Source organism: Piliocolobus tephrosceles, chromosome 10 (assembly GCF_002776525.5).
Source record: "Piliocolobus tephrosceles isolate RC106 chromosome 10, ASM277652v3, whole genome shotgun sequence".
Classification (NCBI taxonomy): Eukaryota; Metazoa; Chordata; class Mammalia; order Primates; family Cercopithecidae; genus Piliocolobus; species Piliocolobus tephrosceles.
This window is the reverse complement of record NC_045443.1, coordinates 78238568-78265603: the sequence shown is the minus strand read 5'-3', so window position 1 is coordinate 78265603 and position 27036 is coordinate 78238568. Positions and strand designations below refer to the sequence as shown.

The 27036-nt window shown below is 35.8% G+C and overlaps 1 protein-coding gene across 2 annotated transcripts in view; it reads left to right on the top strand.

The window, feature by feature from the left end:
- The window catches only part of LIN7A (lin-7 homolog A, crumbs cell polarity complex component), a 148431-nt gene that overhangs the window by 62038 nt on the left and 59357 nt on the right, over positions 1 to 27036 (top strand). For both annotated transcript variants that reach the window (XM_023201855.1, XM_023202493.2), the window contains one exon: positions 25336 to 25407. In XM_023201855.1, coding sequence (XP_023057623.1) covers positions 25336 to 25407 — 72 coding nt within the window. The remainder of the gene's footprint in view (positions 1 to 25335; positions 25408 to 27036) is intronic.

Sequence of the window (27036 nt, the reverse complement as noted above, 5' to 3'; positions counted from 1 at the left end):
AAATTAGCCGGGCGTGGCGGCGGGCGCCTGTAGTCCCAGCTACTCGGGAGGCTGAGGCAGGAGAATGGCGTGAACCCGGGAGGCAGAGCTTGCAGTAAGCTGAGATTGCGCCACTGCACTCCAGCCTGGGCGACACAAAAAAAAAAAAAGTCCTTCCTCCAAATGTGACAAAGATTTTTGTCAAGTATATTTCAATGAAAACTAAAAATTAAATAGACAAATGACAAGGTTGGAAGAAATTTAAGGTCTTAGAAAATTACGAATACACTATAATAGCCTAACAGAACTTCTCAATAATAAATGTTTTAAATTTTGAAGACAGTCCCATGAGAGGGCAGTAATTTATTAATTACTATGGTTGAGGAGTTTGTAATTATGAGCTTGATTCAAATCACATTGTTGATATTTCATGAAAAATATCTTGTCAAGCATAAGCAATTATTCAAACAATAGTTAACAGGAAGAGATTCATTTAGAATATTCATTTGCCTTAATTAATTTTGGCTCATCATTATAGCTGAGGGAGGATTTTTTCAAGATCTCCATGACTTAAGGACTTTAAGTAATAGAATGGCTGAATTATGCTTTGTATTCAAATTTTCATCTTAGAAATGATAAACTTGGGTAATAATGAGTTGACTTAAAATGTTGATTTAATCACAATGGCATAAAAATAAATGAAATTGATTGTTGTTCCAATTATGGCTTTATAATACTTTCATTGCCAGGTACAAAGAAAAAAATTGAAGTGTCCAGTATTTGAACATACAACTATACAAACATATTTTCTTCAACTTGAATTTATATATAATGAAAATTAGACTCTGTTAAGCTACTGCTTTAAATAACTGTCAAAACAGTTATGCTATATTTAGTTAGCTAAATAGGCATAATGATCTAACAGTGAGAAAAATATTTTAAATATCAACTAATATTCTTATATTTTATAAAATATTTCTATTTTGTAGAAGTTTAAAAAATGTTTTCCTCATTGAATTCCTAGTGATAAAAAGGTTTACATTTGTCTATTACAAGATTCTAGAAATATTTTTACCATCAATACCTATGTTTAGTTGTGAAAGTTGCTTTACAATAAATTCCTAATTCAAAACGACTTTACAAACAAAATATTTATAAATTAGTCTCTATCTAACTGTTTTGTTTATTCAATACCCAATGTTCTGATGCTTAAAAGTATTGGTTTTCTTTTGATAAAGCAATATTTATAATGGTTAGAAAAACATGCTTATTGAAGTATATTTCAGTGTGTTTGGGATTGATATACATAATGACAACTAAAAAAAAAGTAAGATGAGTAGGTTTCCTCAATGCAATAGCTAATTTAAATATATAAATATAATATATATATTAAATATATAAATTTAATTGGGTTTAAAAGCAGTTGCAATACAATTAAGCTTGTTGACTTGCTTTCCTAATAGAGAAATACCTTTTACAGATACTATTTCAGACACTGCAATTCAATATACATAATTTTATTTTAATATAACAAGTTATTTAGGAAATACACTCATTATATGTTGTGTGTTAACTCCAAGGGACATTTCCTATTACCCATTCTTTTCCATTACCTCCCCTTTGACTTGGTCTTTTAAAACAAAATCACCGCTGATATATTCTCTTTCCCACTTCTCATCCCATTCTTTATCCTCTAATGTGGCAGGAAGAGGGAAAAAAGCTGAATTAGATGAGTATATTTCCCGCACTATTTTCAGCCTGAGATGTCTTAATTTTGTCTAATACTGGCTCCTTCAAAAATGTAGCAGTTACTACTTTTATGACCTTGGGGCTTAGATCATTTATATATGAATGCTTTTTACATTTACAGCAGAATTTTGCATTGACCTTTCCCTGAGGTAAACAAATAATTTCTTAGCATTTTTGCTGTTAAAATAATATGAACATATTACATTTAAAGTTTTCACATACAAAGGTAAATTTGGCCCAAAATTTGTGGATATGAATGTACCTACCAGAGTACAACAAAATATCTTTCCCTATGCAAAGAAATATTTACTTTCAACTTGCAGCGAGCACCTGAAGGAGCACTCTGATGTTCTTGACTCTACTATACATAGTCTGGCCATAGTCTTGGCTCAACAGTTTTCTCCTGTTCATAATTTCTGGTTACAAGAGACTTTGTCTACCCCTTTGTGGTCTCCCAGTAATCCATAGATGAGGGTACCAACCATATAGTAGGTATTTGTGATGGCAGTTATGATTTAGTGTATCTTTGGAACATTTCTTCAGTCCTCCATATTGTTATGAGAAGAACAGAGGTGATGAGACCTCTATGCTCCCCACTTCTGTTCATCTTACAAGTTCTTGTTCTCCATGCTTTGCCCAGGACCTGCCCAGTATTTGTATGTCCATCAGTTCTAATTATGTGGACTGACACAATTCACCTTTCTTCTTATTGAAAGAAAGAGTATACTTACATTAGTAATAACTCTGCAAATTCTCAAGGATACCAAGTAATATTATTTAATGCACACTTTATGGGAATCATTCATTTTGTATTCATCCAAGATTTAAATATTTATTATTAAATTCCCTGGCAAATGGCAGTGTTTTAAGGAAGGACCAGCTTTTTATAATATGCATGGATGCACTAATTGTGATAATTATGGAACAAGATTTCCCTTAACATATTCTTTGTCATGTTGTGCCTTTATCACAGGGAGGGCATACCACGTGCATTGAGATCCTAGGAGAGGCCCCAGCACTATTAGGAATTAGGGAAGTTTCCAGAGCCTTGCAACCAGCAAGTTTTTTCTCCTTAAGTTAAATATCCCATATCTTTCTTTCTACTTTCCTCATGTGTCATGGTTTCCAATCCTTTAAAACATCTGGCTAGCTTTCTCTCCGTGATCTCCAAAATTCATGAGAAATTCTTCTTGGAAGTATCTAACTCTGTCATTTCATATTTTGTATGATAGGTTTCCATGTAACACTGTTAGGGTAAGTCATGTTCAATTACCCAATTGTTGAGCCAGAGTTGACAGCATTCAAGTGTTGCCTTCTCTTAAACTAAAAAGAAGACTATTTGCAAAAAAAGAAAAACAAACAAACAAACAAACAAAAAAACCATAGGCATAATGTGGTTGAGTTATGCTCTTAGTAGTTATATAGACATTTAAATCTCTGACAATACCTATACTATTTTTGGCCATCTATTTCTTAGAATCCTCAAAAATATATGTTATTCCATGAAATGATTCTCAACAGTTTTTAAATTAAGTATATGTCTATTCTGAGGTCTCCTGAGGTGTGATAAAAAGAAGTCAGAGGGTGCCAATGGACGTGGTTTTCTGCCCACACCTCTTCAGATCTTTGCCAAGTCTCTCCTGTGGTGCTCAGATGGAGTGCAATGCCTTCTGCCTAAAGATGAATCCACCCCCAGCCAACCAAGCGATCCAACTAGGCAGTTTGAGTTAGTTAGAACTGTGATAGAACATGTTCATAGGTCCACAGAACTCCCCCCACTGCAGGATCTTCTCATGTCAGATCAAAGTGCTGTATTTTTTTGTGACCAGGAAACATATGCATCTTAAACTATCAACATAAGTTCCCACAAATCGTTCACTTGAGCTGCCTAGAATTCTGCTCAATTGTCTCATGAACTACACCACACAACCTTTAAATATATATATATAGAGAGAGAGAGAGATCGAGAGAGAGATCAAGTAGATTCGATACTTTGGTTTAAAGTGCTACATGCCAATGCCTTTTCTCCACTTAGGCAAAACTTAGGTCACCTTAGCTTCACCTTCTACTTCACTTTGCAACTTCTTGCTGGCAATCGTGTCATGGTTTAGATTAAATATCGCCTTCTTATCCATCTTTCTTAAGTGTCAAGTATAGAGCAGTTGAGATGCAGTGGGTCTAGCTTTTAACACTGGAAAAGTCTCGGCTCTAGGATTTCTGTGAGGGTGATCCTGTTTTGCAACCTGAGAGTAGGCATATCTGATAGGGGCCCCTCCTGAAACCAGCCCAGAGGCAAGTACTGGTTTTTAGTGATCTTATCTGCTACATAGTTTATCTTCAGTTAATTAAAGCTTAGCAATGGGCTCTGCTGAGCAACTGGGCAGGTAACATTCCTGGTTTCTGAATTAATTACTTCCTGAAAACTTTGACCTGAATTACATCAAAAGACACATAACACATGGCTATGAAGAAAAGAGTTAAGTCCTGCAGTTTCTTTCCTGTTGTTTTTGTTGTTGTTGTTTGTTGTTTGTTTGTTTGTTTGATTTTTTGAGACAGAGTTTTGCTCTTGTTGCCCAGGCTGGAGTGCAATGGCATGATCTCGGCTCACGGCAACCTCCGCTTCCCAGGTTCAAACAATTCTCCCTGCTCAGCTTCCCGAGTAGCTGGGACCACAGACATGTGCCATCACACCTGGCTAATTTTATATTTTTAGTAGAGATGGGGTTTCTCCATGTTGGTCAGGCTGGTCCCGAACTCCCCACCTCAAGTGATCCGCCCTCCTCGGCCTCCCAAAGTGCTGGGATTACAGGTGTGAGCCACCGTTTCCGGCCAGTTTATTTCCTCTTTTACCAGCAGGACAGATGTCTCTTTATCCTTGGGTATGCAAACACTGACATGCTGGAAGAACTTTGTGAATGATTACCTTGGTACTAGGCAGATGGCCTCTCATAATGATTATTACACTCTTGTGGGAGGCAACTTAAACATCATCAGAGAAAAGAAGTGGTACCAAGGTGCAGTCAAGTTGCTAATCATCCATTATTTCACTATAGGAAGCTGAAATAGCTGCTTCCAGCTTTCACTTTGCTTTGCTGTCAATGTAGTAACATTTCAGGGATAAGTATTTTTATGTGGACTCTAAACCTTAACTATACTTAAATGAAAATTGAAATACTACTGTGTTAAACTGACGAGATATAATAAATGCAGCAGATTTTGTTTTACACATTTCTGTGTATTAAGGTGATGGGTTGAAGTACTACTAGCAAGGCACAAATTGAAAATACTCGATGTTTAGCCCCAATAAATTTTTTTAAGAGGGAAAAACATTTTTTAAAGTAAACAATTGAAATTTACTATAAGACGTTACATCCTGCTCTAGGAATGGGGTTATTTACGGTTGGTATTTCTCTGAACCCTGTCATCTTCATAATGTCTCATTATTATGGAACATAATGTTCATACAGAAAGCGTATCAAAAGAAAACTCATAGAAGTCTTGTGTAAGAGAAAACTTGTCCAAGAAGAGTGAAAGCTATCTGTTAGAACATGGAAAAAAAGGAATACAGCAGATACTCCAGAGCTGCTACAACAGTCTCCTTCACTTCTCTCTAATTGGCGGAATGATTTTGTTCAGGTTTATACCCCCACCTCTTAGCGCCTGCCTGACTCAGGGAAGGGGTGACTCTGTCCTCGGCTAAGTGGGTCAATCTGACTGGTTTAATCTAAGGCAGGAGTCATGGTCTAATTTCCCTTGTCAGGAGGAAGGATGTGATGCTGATCCAGTCAATGGGGCATGAGGGGAAGTCCAAGGGTGAGTTTCTGACAAAGATATGATGGCTATTAAAAGAGACGTGGGACTAGGCACCGTGGCTCTCATCTATAATCCCAACAGTCTGGGAGGCTGAGGTGGCAGGATCGCTTGAGGCCAGGAGTTCAAGACTGGTCAACATGGCAAGACCCTGTCTCTACAAAGAATGTAACACTTAGCTGGGCACAGTGGTACATGCCTGTGACCCCAGCTACTTGGGGGGCTGAGGCAAGAGGATGCCTTGAGCTCAGGATTTAGAAGCTGCAGTGAGCTATGACAGCATCACTGCACTCCAGCCTGGGTGACAGAATGAAACTGTGTCTCTAAAATAAAAATTTTTTAAAAAGAGACAAGGGAACCAGTAATGCCCTCTTTTCCACTGGGTGTTGCCTAGTCTGCATGTGATTTTTGGAACTGCAGCAGCCTTTGGAGGATGGTGAGGAGAACAAGCCTCCAAAGACACAGCTGGCATTCTAAGAATTCCAGAGGTGTAAACACCTGAATGTCCTTGATGAAAAAATGGTCTCTGAACTAATTCCTTACATTTTCTTTACCTGGAACTTTCATGTTATTAGTTTTTCTCAGTGTTTGAACCAGTGGTTCCCAAACCGTGCTGCACTTGGAAATCACGTGGAGTGCTTTTGAAAGTCTCAGTGCCCAGCTCTCAGCCCATTGCAATTTGATCAGAATGTTGGGGTGGGAGCCAGACATCACTATGTTTTCAGAATCCCCAGGTGATTCCATTGTGCAGCAACATTTGGAAACCACATGGTTTGAGCAATTTTGAATTATATCTTTCATTTCTATCTGAATTTTTCATAACTGAAACAACAAAACCTAAACTAAAAAAGAAAATCCAGACTGAAAACATTATTTGTGCAATTAGGTACACTGGATAATAAGACAGAAAAAAAATTTAAGAAGAGTATAATAGAGTCAACAACATGCTTTCATAGTTTTCAAAAGGAACTCCAAGTCAATTACTTAGCAATCAGTTTGAACCATATTCAAATGTAATCAAGTAGCTACTACTTTTGATAGAGTAGTCTCACTGATTATTTTCTTTGATAAAGCTTTGTATCCATTAAATAACCTGTAGTATAATTTATGTAAAATAATTAAAAGTGAGAGACTCCTTTCATCTTTATTAAATTTGTCTTTGAAGACTATGTCTACATAACAGAAACAAATATTGGATTCTATTACATTTAATTTCAAGAGAGGAAGACTAGTTATCTTTGTCACTTGTTACAAATCCCTGCGCCCACACACAACACATGCACACCCTTTTTAAAACACCACTGCTGAATCCTTGATTAAGGCCCTTTGTAATACCTTACCTCTTCTCTGACCCATGAATTATAATTTAGGAAACTATCTAAGAAATGGCCCATAGTGATTTAAACTCCACTTGGGAGACATAGGCCACAAACCTGACAGCTTATTGTGAATCCTGGCAACAATTCTTTGACTTAGCCAATTTACAGAAGAAACATTTTCCATCCTCTGAAAGGCTGTATGTGCACTTATTTTGAGGAGGGGAACTTACCATCATCTACCTCACCAGATCACACAGCGATGTCTTAAATCCTTTCCCTTATCTGAGATACAGAGGGAAGCTGTCTGTCCTTTCTCACATAAAACCCTATGCACTGGATCCAGCATCTTGCAGAGAATCTGTGTCACCTTTCAGCCCTAAAGTGGACATTTCGGCACTGTCACTCCTGACCATGTTTGTGATCACACTACATTGTGATCTAATATGACAGCTGCTAAACTACCAGTTTCAAGGAAACCCTCCTTGATTTCTCACAGCTATTGTTAATCTCATCCTTCTCCATTGCTCAGTTCTTAGACTTAGGCTTCGGTTTCTTGCTTCACCTTTAAGTAAGATTATAAAAACTGGACAGATATTATATAAGTAGACATCCTTATTCTTATCCAAGAGCAGGATAAGCCACTCAGTTTAAAAAACAAACCTGTTTTTTAAAATGACAGATGAATGGGCTTTGCATTTCATAGGTCATATCAGTGTAGAATTTCTTTAATTTTGTAATACACAGAGATAACTTGCTTAACAGATGAGAAATATGACTACACAATCTTATTCTTTAAGTGAAAGAGTTTTTAAAATATGCATTTAGATAGGCAGTAAGAACATAAAGAAGACACCATAAACTTTGAAACAGGCATGGAATCAGAAGGTTGTTTTTCTTTAATGCTGAGCTATGCTGACAATTATCTCCAATAAAAATGAATGAGCAATGTGAGAGGAATAATCAGTGTCTGAGACATTCTTTGCATTTACATGAATTGATAGCATTTACCAGATTGAGGGTAAGTACTAATGAAGCACTTCAACCTAATTAAAACTTTCTGAGCTTTCCTTTTCCCCCTTTAACAAAGTTAGATTTTTATAGGATTTAATTTGAAGGTGATGGAAATACAAAGGCAGATTTTTGTCATCCCCAAAGACAGGTTAATAATGCATTCAAATTCACATCTTTTTTCACTTTGATAAAACTGACCTACTTTCCCTTTTAGAGAGAAAATGTCTTATGAAATATTTTTCACATAAAAAAATGTTGCATTTTGATGCCTTTCTTTTTCCATACTATAATTGAACCTGGCATATCACTTCCAAAAGTTAAATGAAGTTTAGTTCATTTTCAGGTCTGGGCTTTTTAATGAGTTAGCATCTCTGTTACTTGAGACAAGCCGCATTCAGTGCTTTGCATGCCTGGGAATTTTTCTGACAGTAGTGATAATGATGCAGATGTTTCTCTTTGCAGGGGTTTTCCAACAATGTTCCTAATGAAAACACATGTCTACTTCCTGGCAAATAAAAAAAAATCATTTTTCAAAACAAAAAATTCAAATGCTTTCATCCTAAAATGGCAAATGTAAACAGCCATTATTTTCTCCACATCATTTTTGCTGTTATTTTTTTTCAGCAATGAAGTGATTATTATTTTTTTCTCATCTTGATATGGAAACAACTTTAACAAAATCTTATGCAGATCCCAAGTGAAGTGGAGATGTTTAGAGCAGTGGGGTCAAGCCTTGCAAATTGAGTCTTGGAATTGATTTGCTATGTCATCTTAAGCCTCATGTCTGGGTCAGCTGATTTCATTTCAACACAGAAATAATGACTGTTGCTACAAGTATTATGCTCTTAAACTTATAAGTGTAACTTCGTCTTTTGAGTCTTCTATAGATACAAATAATGAAAAAATATCTATATAAATCATGTTTTAACAAATCTTTTTTATTTTAAAAAATACATGAAATTTCACTCAATTCAGCGAGGTTTCTGTAAAAACAAAATTCCAGATACGTTTTGAGGGTTGACTGAATATTTGCTGCTGCTTTTTCTTTTAAATGTTCACTAAAAGGAACATTTTAATGTTGAAAAAGAAAAGCCTTTCATCATTCATCAGTTAGCTGTTAAAAAAGAGTTTCCAGCTTATATGCAAAAGAAATGTCCTTACCCTATTGTTAAGCATGGTAACCCATACCACCAGATGGGGTATAGGACAGGGCAAGGACCAGAGATGTCTGTTGTATCTATAACTTGGTCATTAAGAAATGCTTTAAAGTTATTTTTCTGTGTTAAGAGGACTATGTCAAAATGCCACATCATAAAGACTACATCAAGATTTTTTTCACATGTTACTATCAATGAGGTCATTATGAGTCTTCTTTACCTCCTTGGGTGAGGGTGCCATTATGGTCATTAAGACATATAATTAAACACTCATCAGAATAGAAGGTCAAAGGGCCTGGGAAATCTGGATAACTCAAGCCAAATAAAGTCAATGGTTAATTGCATCTTGGCTAAGTTTATCTGCACCTTTGGATAGGTGATTATGTGCTCTCTTTCTCCCTTCTTTAAGCTGACACATTGACTGCCTTTTTGTAGATCAAACCTTAGAACTTGATTTAGACTCTGCCTCTATAAACAAAGTGTGTTTAATTATGCATATTTTCTGCCTCTATATCAATTACCAGGTTTAATCTACAAGAAAACGGAGAACTAAATCATTATTTGTGAGAGTCTATTTAGTCCTTGAAATAATGAACTTGAAATAGAACTCTAATGGAAGTCAGCCTTAAGTCAGCATCCTTAAAATCCTCTTCCTTTCCTTCCTCTTTCTTTCTATCAAAGCTGTGCATGTGTAAGAGCTAGAGCCCATCTTAGGCTACAAATCAGAACCTAGTGATTGTTTTATAGTCTTGACATCCATCTTGTGAAAGTAATTATACAGAGCCAAGCGTGGTGCATTGACCATAACTCGAATGTAACAGAACACGTGAGAAAAGACGTAATGGAAAACTCCTCTCTGTGAAGAGTATAGTCTGGCATTTTGGTAACAGTGAGTCAGGATGGTGTTAGTAAAGGTAAGCCCAATCTGGAATCTTTAATTTTGTACCTTCTTTTTCTGTAGAAAAATTTGAGTCATCTAATGCATGCACTCAAGTTCCCTAGCTGAGGATGAACAAGGCAATACTCTGTCTTCCTGTTACAACAATTTGTAATGAATTGGGCTTTTTGCCATCTATTTAGTGCCCTATTCATCACATTGTTGTGCCTTTTCTTGGTGATTTTGCTGTTTAAAATTAGACCCTCATCATAGTGCTGAGGTGCTGTCTACTGTTTGTCAGTACACGAATTTGGTGATGTGCCTTAGAGAGAAAATATGTGTTAGATAAGCTTCGTTCAGACATGCATTACAGCGCTATTGGCCTTGAGTTCAATGTTAATGAATCAACTATATGTATTAAATAAGATCTCTTTAAACAAAAAACATTCACTAAATAGTTATGAATTGATTGTTGCTGAAAATGTGACCAGCGATTCAGAGAAACCTAACCATGTATTTTCTCTAGAAATACTGGTTTAGAATTTGCTAATTTAGTCTTTGCAGGGACTTTATACAACATTACTGCAAATAAGAAGAATCAATGGTAGTCCTTATTTTCAGTATAATCAATTCAAGAAAAGAGGTCAGGCCGAGGTATACAGTCGTATCACATGAAAGGTTAAGATCCATAATTTTAAAGGATTCCTGGAAATTTGAAATATGATGAAACTCTTTTTGCAGCCTTTACAGATTACCAAATTGTGCCTCACTCTCCGTCGTGTTAGTATAAAGCTGAAGGATGTGGTGACAGTTGAGACAGTTATAAACTCAACCACCTGGTAACTTCTTTGGAAAATAACCAAATCATCTATTTCTCTATTTTGAGATCTATTTTGAATGTCACACAACTATTATCTTAAAAGTCTTTGAATGATTCTGATACCATCACATTGATGATGGCTCCTTTAAAATAATGTCAAAGAATATTTAATTAGTGGGGAAAGTGTTCACAATATTTTAAGTGAAAAATCAGGTTATATACAATCTGGTGCAAGACTGACTTCAGAGACAACTCTCAAAGACCTGCCTCACAGAGCTGCCTGCTCCAGGAACTAGAGTCATCTTTAAGTCATGTCTGTTTTCTGACCAAGATAATTGCTTAGATTGGTTTTATATCCTCTGGACTGCCAAGGGCAGCCAGTTGCCCAGCTAATGTGACATTGTCTGCAGGTTATGAGCAGAGCTCCTCTGGGCACCTCGCTCTGCAACCAAGGATCAGTGGTCCCATGGGACATCAATGCTGACTAAGACAAGGAGACAGTCAGGACAGTAAAGACAGTGGTATCTCAGGGTGTATCTGCTTCTCGCTGCAGAGTAGCTGTAGAACTAAACCTTCCTGAAGAAAACTCACTTTAGTCCATACCTTCATTCATGGCCCAGTGGCAGTTGTAGCAGCCCTGGACTTCAGGCAGAAGCCAACTGCCCTATCTGTCGGGATTACATGAGTGATACTATCACCATCAAATGTGGACAAAACTTCTGTCACTCCTCCATCCAGCAGCGCTGAGTGAATTTGTAGGACAGCTTCCCTTGCCTGTCCAGTGTCACCAGTGCCAAGAAGAGCACTGCAGGAGCAACGCCCTGCTGGGAAGGATGACTGAAACTGCCAGGATACTCCACATCACCGGGAACAAAACAAAGAGGCAGGCACCAACATGTTGTGCAAGAAGCACCATCGGATCCTGACCCTTTTCTGTGAGCAAGACCTAGAGGTGTGACGTCTCCTGTGTACTCAGCCCCCTGACCACCAGGGTCAGTCACCACTTGAGGCCCAGAGAGAAAGGTGCCTCTCATCACCAGAAGAGGCTCAGCAGTTGCATTAAGTCTCTGGAAAGGAAAGTTGTAGACATTCCAAAATTAGTAGCCACTCAAGATAGAAAACCTTTACAATTGAGAAATAGGGTGAAAAACCAGATACAGACATCCTTCTCTAAATGTGAGCACTTGAACCTATTTGTGGATCATGAGCAAGAGGCAATTCTCTCAAGGTTAGCTGACGAAGAGAACATTCAAAAGAAACTTAATGCAAGCATAGCATTTTCAGACTACGTTTCCACAATCAAAGATCTACTAAAGTAGGTGGCAGAAAAGAGTGTGATGTCAGAAATGAAAGTGCTGCTGGGCATCAAGAGTATCTGCAACAGACATGAAAGCCTGAAAACTTCAGCTCTCTATTCACTCCTTTACAGCTTATCCAGTTGCTCTGGCTTCCAGAATGATGTGCAGTTTATCCAGTTGTTCTGGGTTCTGAAGGCTTTGATTCCTGACGACATTACTGAGAGGCTGAAGTGGTCCATTCACCATCCTGAATTAACCGTCAGGGTTGTAAAAGACTCCCTCTTCAGGAAAGGAAAGTGATCTCTATCAGAACAGACAGATGCTGGACAACGGAGCTACAGAATGGTAACTCTGTTGCTTGAGGCACTATTTTAGTCATCCTTCTGCTAAAGGAAAAGGCCAGAGTAGTTGGCATCTATCTGGGCTATGAGTTTGGCAATATTTTGTGTTGCAATTTGAATGACTTGTCTCACATCCATTCTTTCATTGGTGTTAATTTTTCTGAAATACTAAGCTTTATTTCAGTATTTAACATGATTCTAAACCTCTTGCAATCTGTGTGGTAACAGATTATGAAGGATGAACTTGACATTGCTTTATTTTCTGCCTGTAATTTGTGGACAGTAGGTAGAATATTGTACAACTCTCCGTGAACCTAGCACTAAATTTTTTAAAAATCTTCCTATGACTTAAACACACATATAAAATTATGTAATGTAGGCTCTTTCTTGTCTGGTTTAACTCAAAAGAATTATTTTGAGATTATCTATGTTGTTGCATGAGTCAATAGATCATTTGTTTTTATTGCTGAGTAGTAGTCCATTATATAAATATACCACAGTTTGCTTATTCATTCACCCACTAATGGGCATTTTGGCCACACATTGTCTCTCCACAGGGGATGTGGATTGCTTCTTCGCTCATCTCTTGCCCTTATTATTGACACACACTGGGCTGCCAAAACTCTACCACAGGGGCACTATACCAATATCTATCAACGTTGGAAATGCATATACTTTTGACTCAGTAATCTACTTCAGTGAATTTATCGTAAAGAGACGTTCTCACACTTATAAAACACAGATATTCAAGGTTATTTCTTGCAGTATAGATTGTAAGAAAAAAAAGCACCTCATTAGAGGTGATTTTTTCAGTTAGATTTTTCTCAAAATCATTAGAGAATTGATTAAATGAATTATGATTCATCCAAATTGGAGTAATATGAGGCTTTAAGTAGAATGAGCATTAATATGTACTCAAATGTCATAATTTCCAAATAGTGTAAAAAAATAAAGAAAGCAAAACAAAATATTAGATTATAAAATGTATGTAATGATTGGCTTGATTTAAAAAACTAACAGATTAAAATTAAGTATGATAGATTGTTAATAGTCATTGTCCTTCAGCATGGAATTATAAATCATTTTAATTTCTTGCTTATATATATCTATATTGTACATATTTTCTATAGTGTATAGGAATTACTTTTACTTTAAAATCACTTCTTAAAAATTTAGGGTTTTATTATGTTTATTTTCCCCTAAATATAATCCATTTAAAAAGGAGTACATGTGAGTTGTTTAATTTTTTTAAAAAGATGCCTTGGCTCAATAGGTTCAGTATTACTAAGGCCGGGCTTATAAATTACATAAACAGATGTTGGAGCACCTCAAAATTCTCTCATTTTCTCATTCTCAATTTCTCCTAGAGGGTAAAGTATACACAAAGGCTTCTTCTGACAAAGAAATAACTCACAAATTATATTTTGTCGCCTACATTTTCCCTCTGAGCTTTAGACCTGCATATTCAGCTGTCTACTGAACATCTCCTCCTAGAGATCACAAGATGATTCACACGACATTGTCTGAAATCAATCTTCTTAACCCACATCTTTTACCATGCCATCAAACTGGACCTCTTCCTATCTTTTGTAACCTGAGCCTACCATCATCAAATTACATTGTTTGCTCCCTAATTATACTCACTGTTGTTAACATCTCTCACCTCCCAAACTATAAGTCTTGTTTTTAACCTTAATTCATTTATGATGCAGTATTAGTTGTGTGTCAAATATTATATGGAACACACTTAAGCTAGAAATTTATTCATTGTTTACCTGAAATTCTAATTTAATTGGGCATCCTGTATTTTTATTGCTACATCTGGCAACCTTATTATTAGCTATAAAAATTTTAATTCAATCAACTGAATAATCAGGTTGGCTCTTATTCACTGAGTTAAATTTTTTCCTCAGCGTTCATTTGATTAGCTGATATGACTCCTATGACAATGACAGTGTATCCCTAATTGTTCCTAGATAATATATTCACCTGATAAAGACTTATATTAAAAAGTAAACCTTATTTTACAACCCTTGCAAACTTTTAAGTACACTAGTAAATTTCAAGTCTGCTGAGCCAATATCTAAGCACTTCGCAATCCTTCATAAAGTTTCACATCAACATAATCCAAACAGCAAAAATTAAGGCATATTTGAATCCCCAAACCTTGTTTGAATTTTACCCAAAATAAGCAAATAACGATCATTTAGTCACTTTGAATGGTGCTATGCTAATTGAAAATGACATCTTCCCAAAATTTTGCTCAGGCATTTCCTGTCACAGGGGATTCTGGCTGTGTAACAAGGACAAGACAGGGAACAGCTGCCTTAAGGGAATTCTTATTTGAACAAATAAAAAAAAAAAAAAAAAGAAAGAAAGAAATTTCTTCTTGGTGGCTTGGCCACCTGCCATCTAGAGTAGAAACACCCTGTTATTTGTGATCTCATTTTTTCCTTGAAGTTATTAAATGATTTGTACAAGTTATTTAATGTGAATTACTTTATTAAAGTTATATACATTAAGAGCCACCAGGAAATATAAACCAATTATAAAAATAAGTAGGGAAATTAAAAGTTAATAGCATAGCTTTAAAATTATAGTCATTCTTCAGTTTCATAGTTTCACAACTAATTATTCTGCTTTTATATAATAGAATAATTAGTTCTGAAACTATAAATTTGAGCAAAGTATATTCTATTTACTTTGGAAAATTAAGTGTGTGGCATAGTCATTTTAATTCACCTAAAACAAGTGATATAAATAGCTTCTGGACATTTGAAAATTGGTAGAGACTTTTGAGGACTGTGCTATATTACATACCTGTAGTCCTGATGCCTCCCTACTGAGCTCCCACAAAACCAGAATCAAATAAAAAGATGTACTATTTACTGTCAGGAACAAGGAGACATTTAATCCTCTCTGTTAAGTGTTTCTAGAATACCATCCTAGAGGGTCTCCCCATCCTTTACTCATCATTTAAGAGGTAGACTGTTGGAGACGTTTCTCATGTGTCCTTCTCATTAAACTTAATCTATGAACATCATTTCAGAAAAAGGCCCAGTTTCTTTGTAACTTGACTAGGCAGATGGTTAGATATTTAAGGCCATCACTGTGTCCAGAATCCTTCTCATCTTCATCTAGTCTGAGCATTGGAGATGACTTGCAACTGGAGGCTACATTTTTCTTCAGTCTGGTAATACCATTTTCACAGAAATTGGTTTTAAGACATGAGATTGGTCATAAATTATGAATAATTTCAATTTGACTTTTCTGTATCTGCAGTCTAGTTAATGTCCTTTAAAGCAAATCATAAATGGCATGTATCACATTGAAGCAAAATGTCTGAGTCATGTAGCAGAGCTCAGAAATATGCTTGTGGGCTGTAAGCAGTAGACATGAGGTTTCAGTGCTATTAAGATGGTATTCTATCCAGGCGCCCAGTGGTGCTCAAATCCTCTTCTGCATTCCGTCCTTCCTTCTCAGGAATTACTACCAAAGGAAGCCAGGTACAAGGGCCATAACCAAATGGGAAACAAAGTATCACTTTGTTATCAGCATGGAAAATACCCAGATCTTCTCTAGTGAAGCTTTTTCTGGAAAAAAAAAAAAAAATAGATTGGAGAATGAAGACTGGGCCCAGATGCCTAAGTAAACCGTATCTTTTACTCCACCTTGAATCTAAGATACCTGGCTTGGCCTAGCAGGTGGAATATAAAATGAGAAGACTAACTATATCGGCTCCAAGCAGGTACCCCCACCTAAGTTCTTGTGACATGGATACAGAAAGAGAAGAAGGTGTATCTCACAGCAGCCAACCTTTGAGAGACACTATCAATAACACTAGTAAAGCCATGACCTTGTACAGTTCCTGCGTGCTGATCAGTCACATGTGCAGATCTTCCTTCCGTAAGGATATTGGGGCAACTAATAAGCAGATGTGCAGAGGCTAAAATGTGTGCCAGTGGGCAAGAAATGTTTAATCCCAAAGTATCACCTTTGCATCACATTTGTTTTCAATCGTCAGATTCAGTGGAGTTTTTGTTTTGTTTTGTTTTAGTTATAAGTAATGCCATCCTATTAATAACTTAGCTGTCAGATACATCTTGTCAGGATACAGATGTATCTTGACTGAAGTAGTAGGTTCTAGAGGTAGTAGTAGGCTCTAGAGTAGGCTCTAGAGGTAGGCTGATTTTGTTTCTTGAAGACAATAGTGATATATTAATGAGTGTTAACTGAAGTTTCTTCTTCGGTGCCAAAAGGAAGCACTTTGTAGCCAAAGGCACTTAACATTGCAACAGCATGGTTTAAAATACCAATGAAAGTAATGGAACTAACAGCCGAAATGAAAGTATTGTATGTCCTTTGTGACTAAAAACTGGAGAGTTCATTTGTTTTTCTTCCTTGTTTGAGGACTTACGGAGTATTTCACATGGCACAATTACCACTGAACCTAGGAGGAATGCTTCCTCTCCAAGACCTTGACCTATTCCTAGAGTTTGTCAACTGGTAAAACCAGTTTGCCACATTTATTTTACCAGTAATACTATCAAATGTCTGCTTTAGTGGTGGAGCCCTTTTTTATAACTCATTTCAGCCTAATAAAGATGTTGTCCTTTGCTTCTTTATACCTGTCAGTATTTTGTCTTGTCTGAGGAGTGATATGTTTTCATCAAAGTTGATGGCTGCAGAGAAATGTAGAAAGATAGTATTCTGGAAATTCTGTCCTTCTTGGATTTTCACTGGATCCATTTGAGCCTTGATGATCTTACTGTAGTAGACATGACTTGTAAACAGTCTGTACCATTGCCATTTCTTTTTTCTTTTTTCTTTGTTTTGCAAAAAATGACTGTCTCCAGGCAGTGAATTCCATACCCTAAATTTTTTAGTTTATAGGAATTCTAACACTACAGTTTTCAACAATATTTTTCACAGTTACAAAAGCATATAGAAAAGATATATGAAAACTATAGGGACAGCTATAGCTTTAAATATATAAAACTTATATGTGACTGCCAGGTTTTCAAAATGAAAGGAGAAAGACAATAATTAGATATTTTTAAAACATCTCTTCCTTAGTAGATGAATCAGTTATTTTCACAAAACTTCCTAAAATAAGCAGACCAAGTTGTTGGTGACTTAAACTCTATTTCTATTTTATTCTAGTCATATCAAGTACAGTATGCACATTTACATCAGGGCACTTAATTTTGCAGGCATGGACTCCATTCCACTGAATGCAATTAATCAAATGATCCACAGATTCATTTTAGATACCTCCCTTGGCCTAAAATCTGCTTTCAAGAAGCCTGCAGTATTATTATATTATGATAAATACATTATGGCTTAATATTATGAATGTTGTCCAACTACCCAGGTAGCCTATAATTGTAAAAGAATGTGGGGAGCTAAATTTTTATTTTTAATGTAATGAAGATTTTAAAATATTTTAAAGTCAGATAATACACCAAATAATTTGTCTTTATTCAACTCTTATCTGAGATTCCCAATTGGAAAAATCAAGAAATCCATAAAAAAACTATAGATCGTTATAGACATTAATCTTAATTTTTACATTTTTTTCTTATTGAAAAAACATTCTTACTTGCTTTTTAAGAAAAGCCATACACTTAACAAGGCTTAATGCACACTCCAGTGTGCTAAGATTTAGACCTCATCATTTTCCCATGTGGCCTTTCATTTGCTCTGATAATACCTGTTAGATGTCTTTTCACTTTTTTCCCTCTTGAGATAACTTAGTCTAATGTCATTTTGTTGTTGAAGCAATTACTTTTTTTTTCCAGTCACTGATAGAGAGGGATTTATATGATGCTAATTGTAATTCTAGACATTTTAGTATCCAACCCATCTATAACGAGACACTACAAAATCTCTGGAGCATCCTATGTTTTAAAGAGATGTTCTTATCCATTAAATATATCTACTGTTTCCCATGCTTATAAACTTTGTGGAATGAGGATGAATGTCATGTTTTTATTATATGAAATACATTCTTAGATATATATGTCTTTATGTTTCAACCCCCTACTTTTAGCTTCTGAAATCATGATTAAGTTTCTGGATATTTTCATCTCTTTAAAATATTTCCTGCTTTCCTATGTCTTAAAAAATATTATTTGCTTTTTAAAAAGTCAGTCTTTCAAAGTATAATTTACAGACAGTAATAGTTCTACTTTTTAGTGTGTTGTTCTAAGAGCTGTAATAATCACATATGATCATGTAATCATTACATGATCATGAATATATAGAACAGTTCCAACATTCCCAAAAATTTCATCATACTTGGTAATCTGTTGGTCCTCACCCTTCATCTCTGGCAGCCTTTGATCTGCTTTCTGTCCCTATTGTTTTGTCTTTTTCACAGTGTCACATAAAATCACTATAATATCTGGCTTTTTTTTTTTTTTTTTTTTTTTTTTGCTTAGCAACATGCATTGGAGATTCATCTACACTGCTGTATATACGAGTAGTTGTTCCTTTTTAAATAAATTTTGTAGAGATGGGGTCTCACTATGCTGCCAAGGCTTGTCTAGAACACCTGGGCTCAAGTAATCCTCCTGCCTCAGGCTCCCAAAGTGCTAAGATTACAGGTGTGAGCCACTGTGGCCAGCCAGTTGTTCCTTTTTAATGCCAAGTAGTCCACTGTATGGCTATACCACCAGTTAATTATTCATTCACACCTGAAGGTTATTTGGGTTGTTTCCATTTTTTGCCAATTATGAGTAAAGTTGCTGTAAGTATTTCCATATTTGTTTTGTATTGTTTTGTATGCAAGATAAGTAACTTTTTATTTATCTTGGATGCGTAGCTAGAAGCAGATGAGTGGATCTTACAGTAAATGTGGGTTAAATCTAGCAGGAAACTGTTACTCTACTCAAATGACTGTATCATTTTGTATTTCCACTGGCAATGTTCAAGAGTTCTAGTTCTTCAGCAGGGCACAGTGGCTCATGCCTGTAATCCTAGAACTTTGGGAAGCCAAGGCAGTCGGATCACAAGGCAGTCGGATCACTTGAGGTCAGGAGTTCGAGACGAACCTGAACAATATGTTGAAACCCCATCTCTATTAAAAATACAAAAAAAAAAAAATTAGCTGGGTGTGGTGGTGGATGGCTATAAGCTACTCAGGAGGCTGAGGCAACAGAATTGCTTGGATCTGGGAGGCAGAAATTGCAGTGAGTTGAGATAGTGCCACTGCACTCCAGCCTGGGTGACAAAGTGAGACTCCATCTCCAAAAAAGAAAAAAAATTCTAGTTCTTCAACATTCTCACCTACACTAGATATTGTCAGTATGGTTTTTTAACCTACGCATTCTAATAAGTGTATAGGTGTGTCTAAGTATGGTTTCAGTTTGAATTTTCCCAAGTGATTAATGATGTATCTTTTCATATTTGCTACCCATATATCTTCCATGATAAAGTACCTGTTCAAATATTTGACCCATTTTTAATTGTGTTTTTTACTTTTTGGCTTTTGACAGTTCTTTTTTTTTTTTTTTTGAGACGGAATCTCGCTCTGTCGCCCAGGCTGGAGTGCAGTGGCCGGATCTCAGCTCACTGCAAGCTCTGCCTCCCAGGTTTACGCCATTCTCCTGCCTCAGTCTCCCGAATAGCTGGGACTACAGGCGCCCGCCACCTCGCCTGGCTAGTTTTTTGTATTTTTTAAGTAGAGACAGGGTTTCACCGTGTTAGCCAGGATGGTCTCGATCTCCTGACCTCGTGATCCACCCGTCTCGGCCTCCCAAAGTGCTGGGATTACAGGCTTGAGCCACCGCGCCCGGCCTGACAGTTCTTTATAGATTCTGGATATGAGGCCTTTCATCAGATATATGTTTTGCAAATATTTTCTGCCAGTTGGCTTGTCTTTTCATTTTTTTAACGGTGTTTTTCAAAGTTTCTTTTTTTTTTTTTTTTTTTTTTACTATGATTGTAGGCTATCTTCTTGGTTTGTAGGCCCTCATATTAACAAATTTGCACTAATTTCTGATTGGCAAAATTAGAAGTTTCAGAATTGGAAGGAACAGAAGAAAAGAGACCCTAAAGATAGCATAGTTCTATGTAACATTTACTTGAGGAATATAACAATCAGGAACTTTTTTGGCAGAAAGTCCTACTGTAGTGGCTTAAACAAGAATGCTTTTCTTCGTTATAAGAAATTCAGAGATAGGCAGGTGTTGGCATGCATTTAGAAGTTCCATGTAATCAGAACTGACATCCCTACACTTCCTTGGTCCTTCTCTCTGAAGTTGAAGGTTGCCACTACAGCTGATAATATCCACACACAAGACGAGAAGTAAAGACAGAGAAAAGACAGCACTTTCACCATGAGAGCAACACTTTCCTAGCAGCTTCTCACCTGCTTCCAATTGAATTGTCATTGGACAGAAGTGTGTCATATGATCAGACAATACTTGGAGAAGGGGATTGAAACTGGGGATTGTGTGAGATGAGTCCGTCCAGTGTCTGCCTCAGCAGAAAGTTTTAAATAACATCAAAATACAAAAGGCAATAAACCTCTACTATAAAAGTAGAAGAAAGAACAATCAAAATCTAGCTTTAAATTCAAGGTTTTTTAAAACTTGCTGCTGGTTAAATAACTAAAATTTAATGGCACTTTTCCAATTGCATCTTGTGTATGTATATAATAGTAATAATAGAAATAATAGCAGCTATTAGAATGAAAGCATAATAAGAATAATGGGTTGTGGTTTATGAAGTCACATACTTTATCTTCTTTGATTGCCTGTTTGAATATAGTCTTTTACATAATAGACAACTAAGGTACACAGATAGTAGGTTACTTAAAGTCACATAGAAAAGAGATCCAGAATGAGAAACTCACAATAAAAGCTGTCATCCCTAACCTACCTTACTGTACCAATTAGGGTTTTCAAGATCAAGAAGAACTACACAATGTAAAGTTTATATTGTGATAATGCTTGCATGACCTGTGTATGTAAACTTGGTAAATAAATTAAAGTGAAGCTTGGACTTCATTTATACTTGTTATTCTCTCAGGGATAAAATTTCCATCCAGAAAAAGTATTCTATTTTCATTTAAATATAAAGAAAAATAAAATGGAAATTTTTCACTTAAAAAACTGAAAACAGCCCTTCTATAGTGAAAATTAATATTGTTTCAAACATTAATTAAAAACAACCATTATTTTTTACTTTCATAATTTAGCCCAGGTGCCTAACACATTGACTAGAATTGCTCCTAAATGAATGTTAGCTGAACAAATGAATAAATGAACTTTCTGAACCAACTCACTATAATTTTATTGCTTTTTTTAAGTTAATATATTTTGTTCAATTTTTCAGTAGCTTGGAATAAGTTCTAAACATGCAAAGTGCTATTGAATCTGTGCGATTTATTCAAGGTTAGGAAATTACTAATGCTGAAATATAAAGTAAAACCCCTATGAGTTTCTATCAGTTATTTGGCTTACACTAGGAACTAAACCCATTTTACCAATGAAATGTGCTTACAAATGCTGTAGCTGAAATTTATCATACATTCTGGGACCCAAAGGATTCAGGAGTCTATAAGTCCCACTAATAAGCCCCTCATTAAAGGACATATAACTCTTTTCTCTTTTCCCTTTAAGAACTCTCTCAGGGTATCTGGTAAAATACTTCAGCTTTCCATGACAACTTTCTTCAAAATTTTACAAATCCTTTAAAAATTGTCCTTGAAAAGTAAGATAGGCGTGGATATATTTTGTGCCTTAGGAAATGAGAGGCTAAGGAAGTTCATAAGGTGACACAGCTAATGGAAATAGAATTAAGATCTCCAGGATTTGATCTGACTGTACAACCAGATCATGTCCTCTTCAGCTCACTTTTGAAAACCAGCTAATCAGAATCTATTGAGTTTTGTAGAAGAAAAAAAAAGACTGGCAATTATATTGGATTCATTCCATTAAATCTTCATATATTATCATCGTAAAGGAAGATTAAAATGATATTTCATTCTGGACTAATGAATTTATTGGTTTCAGAATTGTTGCATTGTGTATTTGCAGCCATCGCTTGTTTAATTGTATCCACTATATAAAACCTAGATTTCTTTATTCAAAATACAAAGAAATGCTTGTAACACCTGCAAGTTTTTGTTCACACTGATGCTGCCAAAATAGTAGCGATCTGATGCTGTTTTAATATAAGAAAGTCTGACAAGGTTGAAAGAGGAAAGATTTTGAAGGGAGATAGAGATGAGGTGCTGTACCAAATCTGCAACAAATTAGCTGTGTGGTCATCGGTATGTTCCTCCCCCTGTGATTCAGTGTCTTTGTGTGTAGAGGGCCCAAATCATAAGTTAGGAGAATTAATTGAGCTCATAGATATAAAATGCTTAGTATTACATTTGGTCCATGGTGATTTCTCATGAAATATGTACCAGAATTATGGTAATTTACTCCAACAAATATTTATTGAATGTTTTACAATTGCCTTTACTGAGTGCTATCCAAGTGTGTTTTTACAGCTTACTAATCATTAGATATAAGAAGAAAAGCTATAGCTTAATTCCTTAGATCAGGATTTATCAATCTCAGCACTACTGGTGTTTTGGCAGATAATTCTTTGTTGTGTGAGGCTTCACTGTGCACTGTAGGAATTTAGCAGCATCCCTGGACACCACATGCTAGATGCAGTAGCATCCCACCCCTGCCCATTTATGATAACCAAAAATGCCTCCAGACACTGCCAAATGTCTCCTGGAGGGCAACACTGTCCTCAGTTGAGAACTACAGCCCTTGATCAATTATATGTAAAGAGTGTTCACGAACTGCTCATCCTAGGAGATTTTCCCCAAAAGATCCATGGTCAAACAAGATGAGAAACATCAAATGCCAACAACAGCATAACAATGATAGCTAATTTTTGGAAACACACTACACATGGCAAACTGTTCTTATCTTATTTATTCCTCATAACAGACCTAGAAGTTACTTAATATTTTAAGGCACATTTTTAAAATGAGTAAATTGAGGATCAGAGAAAGTAAGTAACTGACAAACATCATACAATTTAATTGCACAGCTAGGGTTTGCTTCCAAGCCATCTCCAGTCTGTGAAATTATCTACTACACAGTATTGATCCCTGAATATCCCACTTTTTAATTCAAAATCAATTTGGGATCTTAAGGCTAATTATTCTTAATGTGTGATATTTATTAGCTTACAGGTATTTACTTTATCTCCAGCACTTACAAAATTACCTTTTGTTTTAATCAATTGATGACAGTATTCCAATTATTTGCTAAACTATTGTCTTCATAAACATCCTTGGATGCAGACAAAGTCACTTTCCCTGGCAATGTTAGCCAAAATAACTTCAAACAAATTCAGATGGCCAGGAACTATGGAAGGAGAGACTCACTCTGCTTGAGGGAGGCAGAAAACATTTAATAGAGGAGACAATATTTGAATTTGACCTTTTATCATCATATTAAATTTGGACGAATAAGAGTCTGCCAGGTGGAAGGGCATTCCTAGCAGAGTAAACGGCATTTGCAGAGACCTGGGTAACCTGGAGAGTTCGGTATCTCTGAGGAATGGTGGGGGTGGAGAAAAGAAAACAGGAAAATAGAGCTAGAGAGAAGACTGAGTTCTGTATTATTATCTGTGGCTTGACTCCTGTAGGTATTTGCCCTAATCACCTTTGCAGTGAGGGCAGCAGACAGCCAAGAGCACAGTAGAGACATGGTCGGGTAGGTACTTGATGATCACCAAAGTGTGTATTGTTTGATGGCAGGGAGACCCAATTAAGACACTAATGCAATGCTTTCAGCGAGAGGTAATGAGCTAGGGTGGAATGAAGGGTCAGATTTGAGAGAGTTTATTACAAGAGAAGCAGGGCAGGGAAAATCCTCCTCTGAAATGGGCTATTAGAGCAAATAAGTAGAATTTATTTTTGGAAAGTCTGTCTCTATGGAATAAAATAATGCATTTCCAAGGAAATAACCTGGAAGTATGTTTAGCAGCTGTTCAGGTAACCTGGAGAATTTGCAGTAACATATCTCAGATTCCACAAATGATCTTCTGGAAACTTGTTCCTGTCCCCATTCAGATTTCCCATAGAAATTGAACGCCTCATAATTGTTAGGTGGAGATTCAGAGCTAAAAGTTAGATTCTGAATTGCGCTGTTCCCTTTTTAGTACAGACTACTTTGTCAATTTCCTTCTAACCATGTCACCAGGGAAAGATGAGTCAGCCTTGTGGCGCTTCAACCAAATGTATCTGAGAAATTATGAGCCAGTCAAAAATGTAGGGAAGAGATTAGTCCCAGACCCTCAATAAATAGCTGTTGAATGGGTGAATTAATCAAATGTTGAATTCACTTATTTCATTTTTGACTTAAGCATGTAAAATAAGATTAATAAAAAGGAAGAAAAGAAAAAAACTTTAAACCTTCAATTGCAGTTTTTCCCTTACCTTTTTTACTGAAATAGCTAACGGATCACTCCCCAAAAATACTCTAGCCTAGTACCAAATGGACTTTTATTGCTATGCATTATGGAATAAATTTTTATGTTTACTATTTAAATCCAAAGTGAACATATAGTCCAACACATTTAACCTTGTTACCTTTTTCCAAACATTTTCCTCAAGATGTCCTTTAAGGTTTTTTTCTGTACTTTGTTTAAGATTAAGCAATTTATTTTTACCATGGATATAAAGATTTTATAATCCCATCCCTGGCATTTTACAAGAAACAATTTTTTTCTACTACATTTTAATGATTTCTGTAATTGTATCTAAAATCACAATGGGTAATAATATCTTCTGTTTAAGGAGTGCTATTAGGTACATTCCTAATCATCAGACCTATTTTATTTTGTGATAGAGAAGTTTTTTCCTACAATGAAAATGTAATTTTCTTTCTGCAATAAAAGAATTATTATTCTTAATGTTCTTACACATTCTTCTTTTTATGTGAACATTTTAGGTGTATCAATATATGCATGAAACGATAACTGTTAATGGCTGTCCTGAATTCCGTGCGAGGGCAACAGCAAAGGTAAGGCTTGAGTAACTTTAAAAATATACTTGACTCCAGTTATCTAGTAATTGACTGTGCGCGTGTGTGTTTCAGGTATTCTCGTGTGTACACTGTAAGAGAATTTAGACATCAGTGGCAGCCCAGAGTCTAGAACCAGTACTACTTCTCAGGTAAAAATCCTAATGGAAAATTGAACGTTTCTGCTGCTTCTGTAGCTTAAGAAAGGAGAATGATTTCATTAAACTCACTTAATGTCCATTTGGCACAAGCAAATCTACTGGTTCATTGTGGGAAATACTATATGATTTTCTGACACATTCTTCTGGTCCAAAAGAACCTGTATCATATTCAGTGCATGAAGATTTATTTGCACCGGTCTAAAGATTTGATTTCAATTAGACAGGAAAAGAATTCACCTGACACCCACTGATCTAGGATACTTCTACGTATTCAGCTGAGCAGTGGATAACTTGCTGAAAGGGTGTGGCACTGAACTACAGAAGAGGCCTGTCACCTTTTGTGGTAGTGAACACATCTGCCCTTTAAAAACTTAAATCTAGAGATTGTAGAGACCCTACTAATGGAAATGTTATACCAAGAGGATGGTGAAATTATCAGGAAATTAGGCCATTAGGAAATACCAATTTTAAACTAAAATCACTGATGCAGCTCTTCTTTTACAAACACACAAATGTTATAATAGAAACATGACTTGCTTTTAAAAATACTTTATTTTTCTAATAATGTATAAGAAATAACCATTGAAAATGATTAGAATTTTCCATTTAATTCCTTTGTGTTACATCAACGCTTGTTTAGTTTCTCTCTTGAGTTTTTAGTTTTTACTCTGTAACTGAACACTGTAGATTTGTAAGGTTTTTTTGTTTTGTTTTGTTTTCTTTTGTTTAAACTCAGGGGGAAAAAAAGGGTGTTATTATCATTATGTCACGCTTTGCTTGTACTGAAGTGGAACATACACAGAAAAATGATCCCTACGTGGTTTAATTAAGGGGAAAGTGAATTGTGTAGTGTTTTGCCATTCTCATTTCTTATTCATGTAGAACAGCAGGATAGCAGCATAATGTTGCAATAGCACAATATTTTCTGGTTGTTTCTGGGCTGTCTGCATTGCATCCATGTCAGCCATTAAAATCTATGCATGACAATGAGGTTTGCATGAGCAAATGCATGTAGCTAAAAACAAGCCATTGTTTTCATGTCATTCACTACGTTTCACTAAATGCAGACAGTAGCGTCATGCTAAATTGATGTGATAATGCTGTGTGTGGAAAAGAATGTACAGTTCTTGGGAATAAATATTTTCACAGTGTTGAGTAAGTCACTTTATAGTAGGCATCTAATCAACTGTGGTCAAGGTGAATTAATAAAAGTGAAAAATAAGCAGGCAGGGAATCATTTCTTGATAGAAACTACCTAAATGCTGTTATTTTATTTCTGTGGGGTTAGAGGGAACTAATGGTAAGTTGTTTTCTTGAACTCATTTAATGAAATCAGTACATGAATTTTAAAACATATTATGTCCATATTAAATGGTGTTTTGCATATCTAGGCATAAAACCATTGACTATTCATATTGCCTATTTTGTTATAATAATTGAAATATTAATGTATAATATAGGAAGCAAA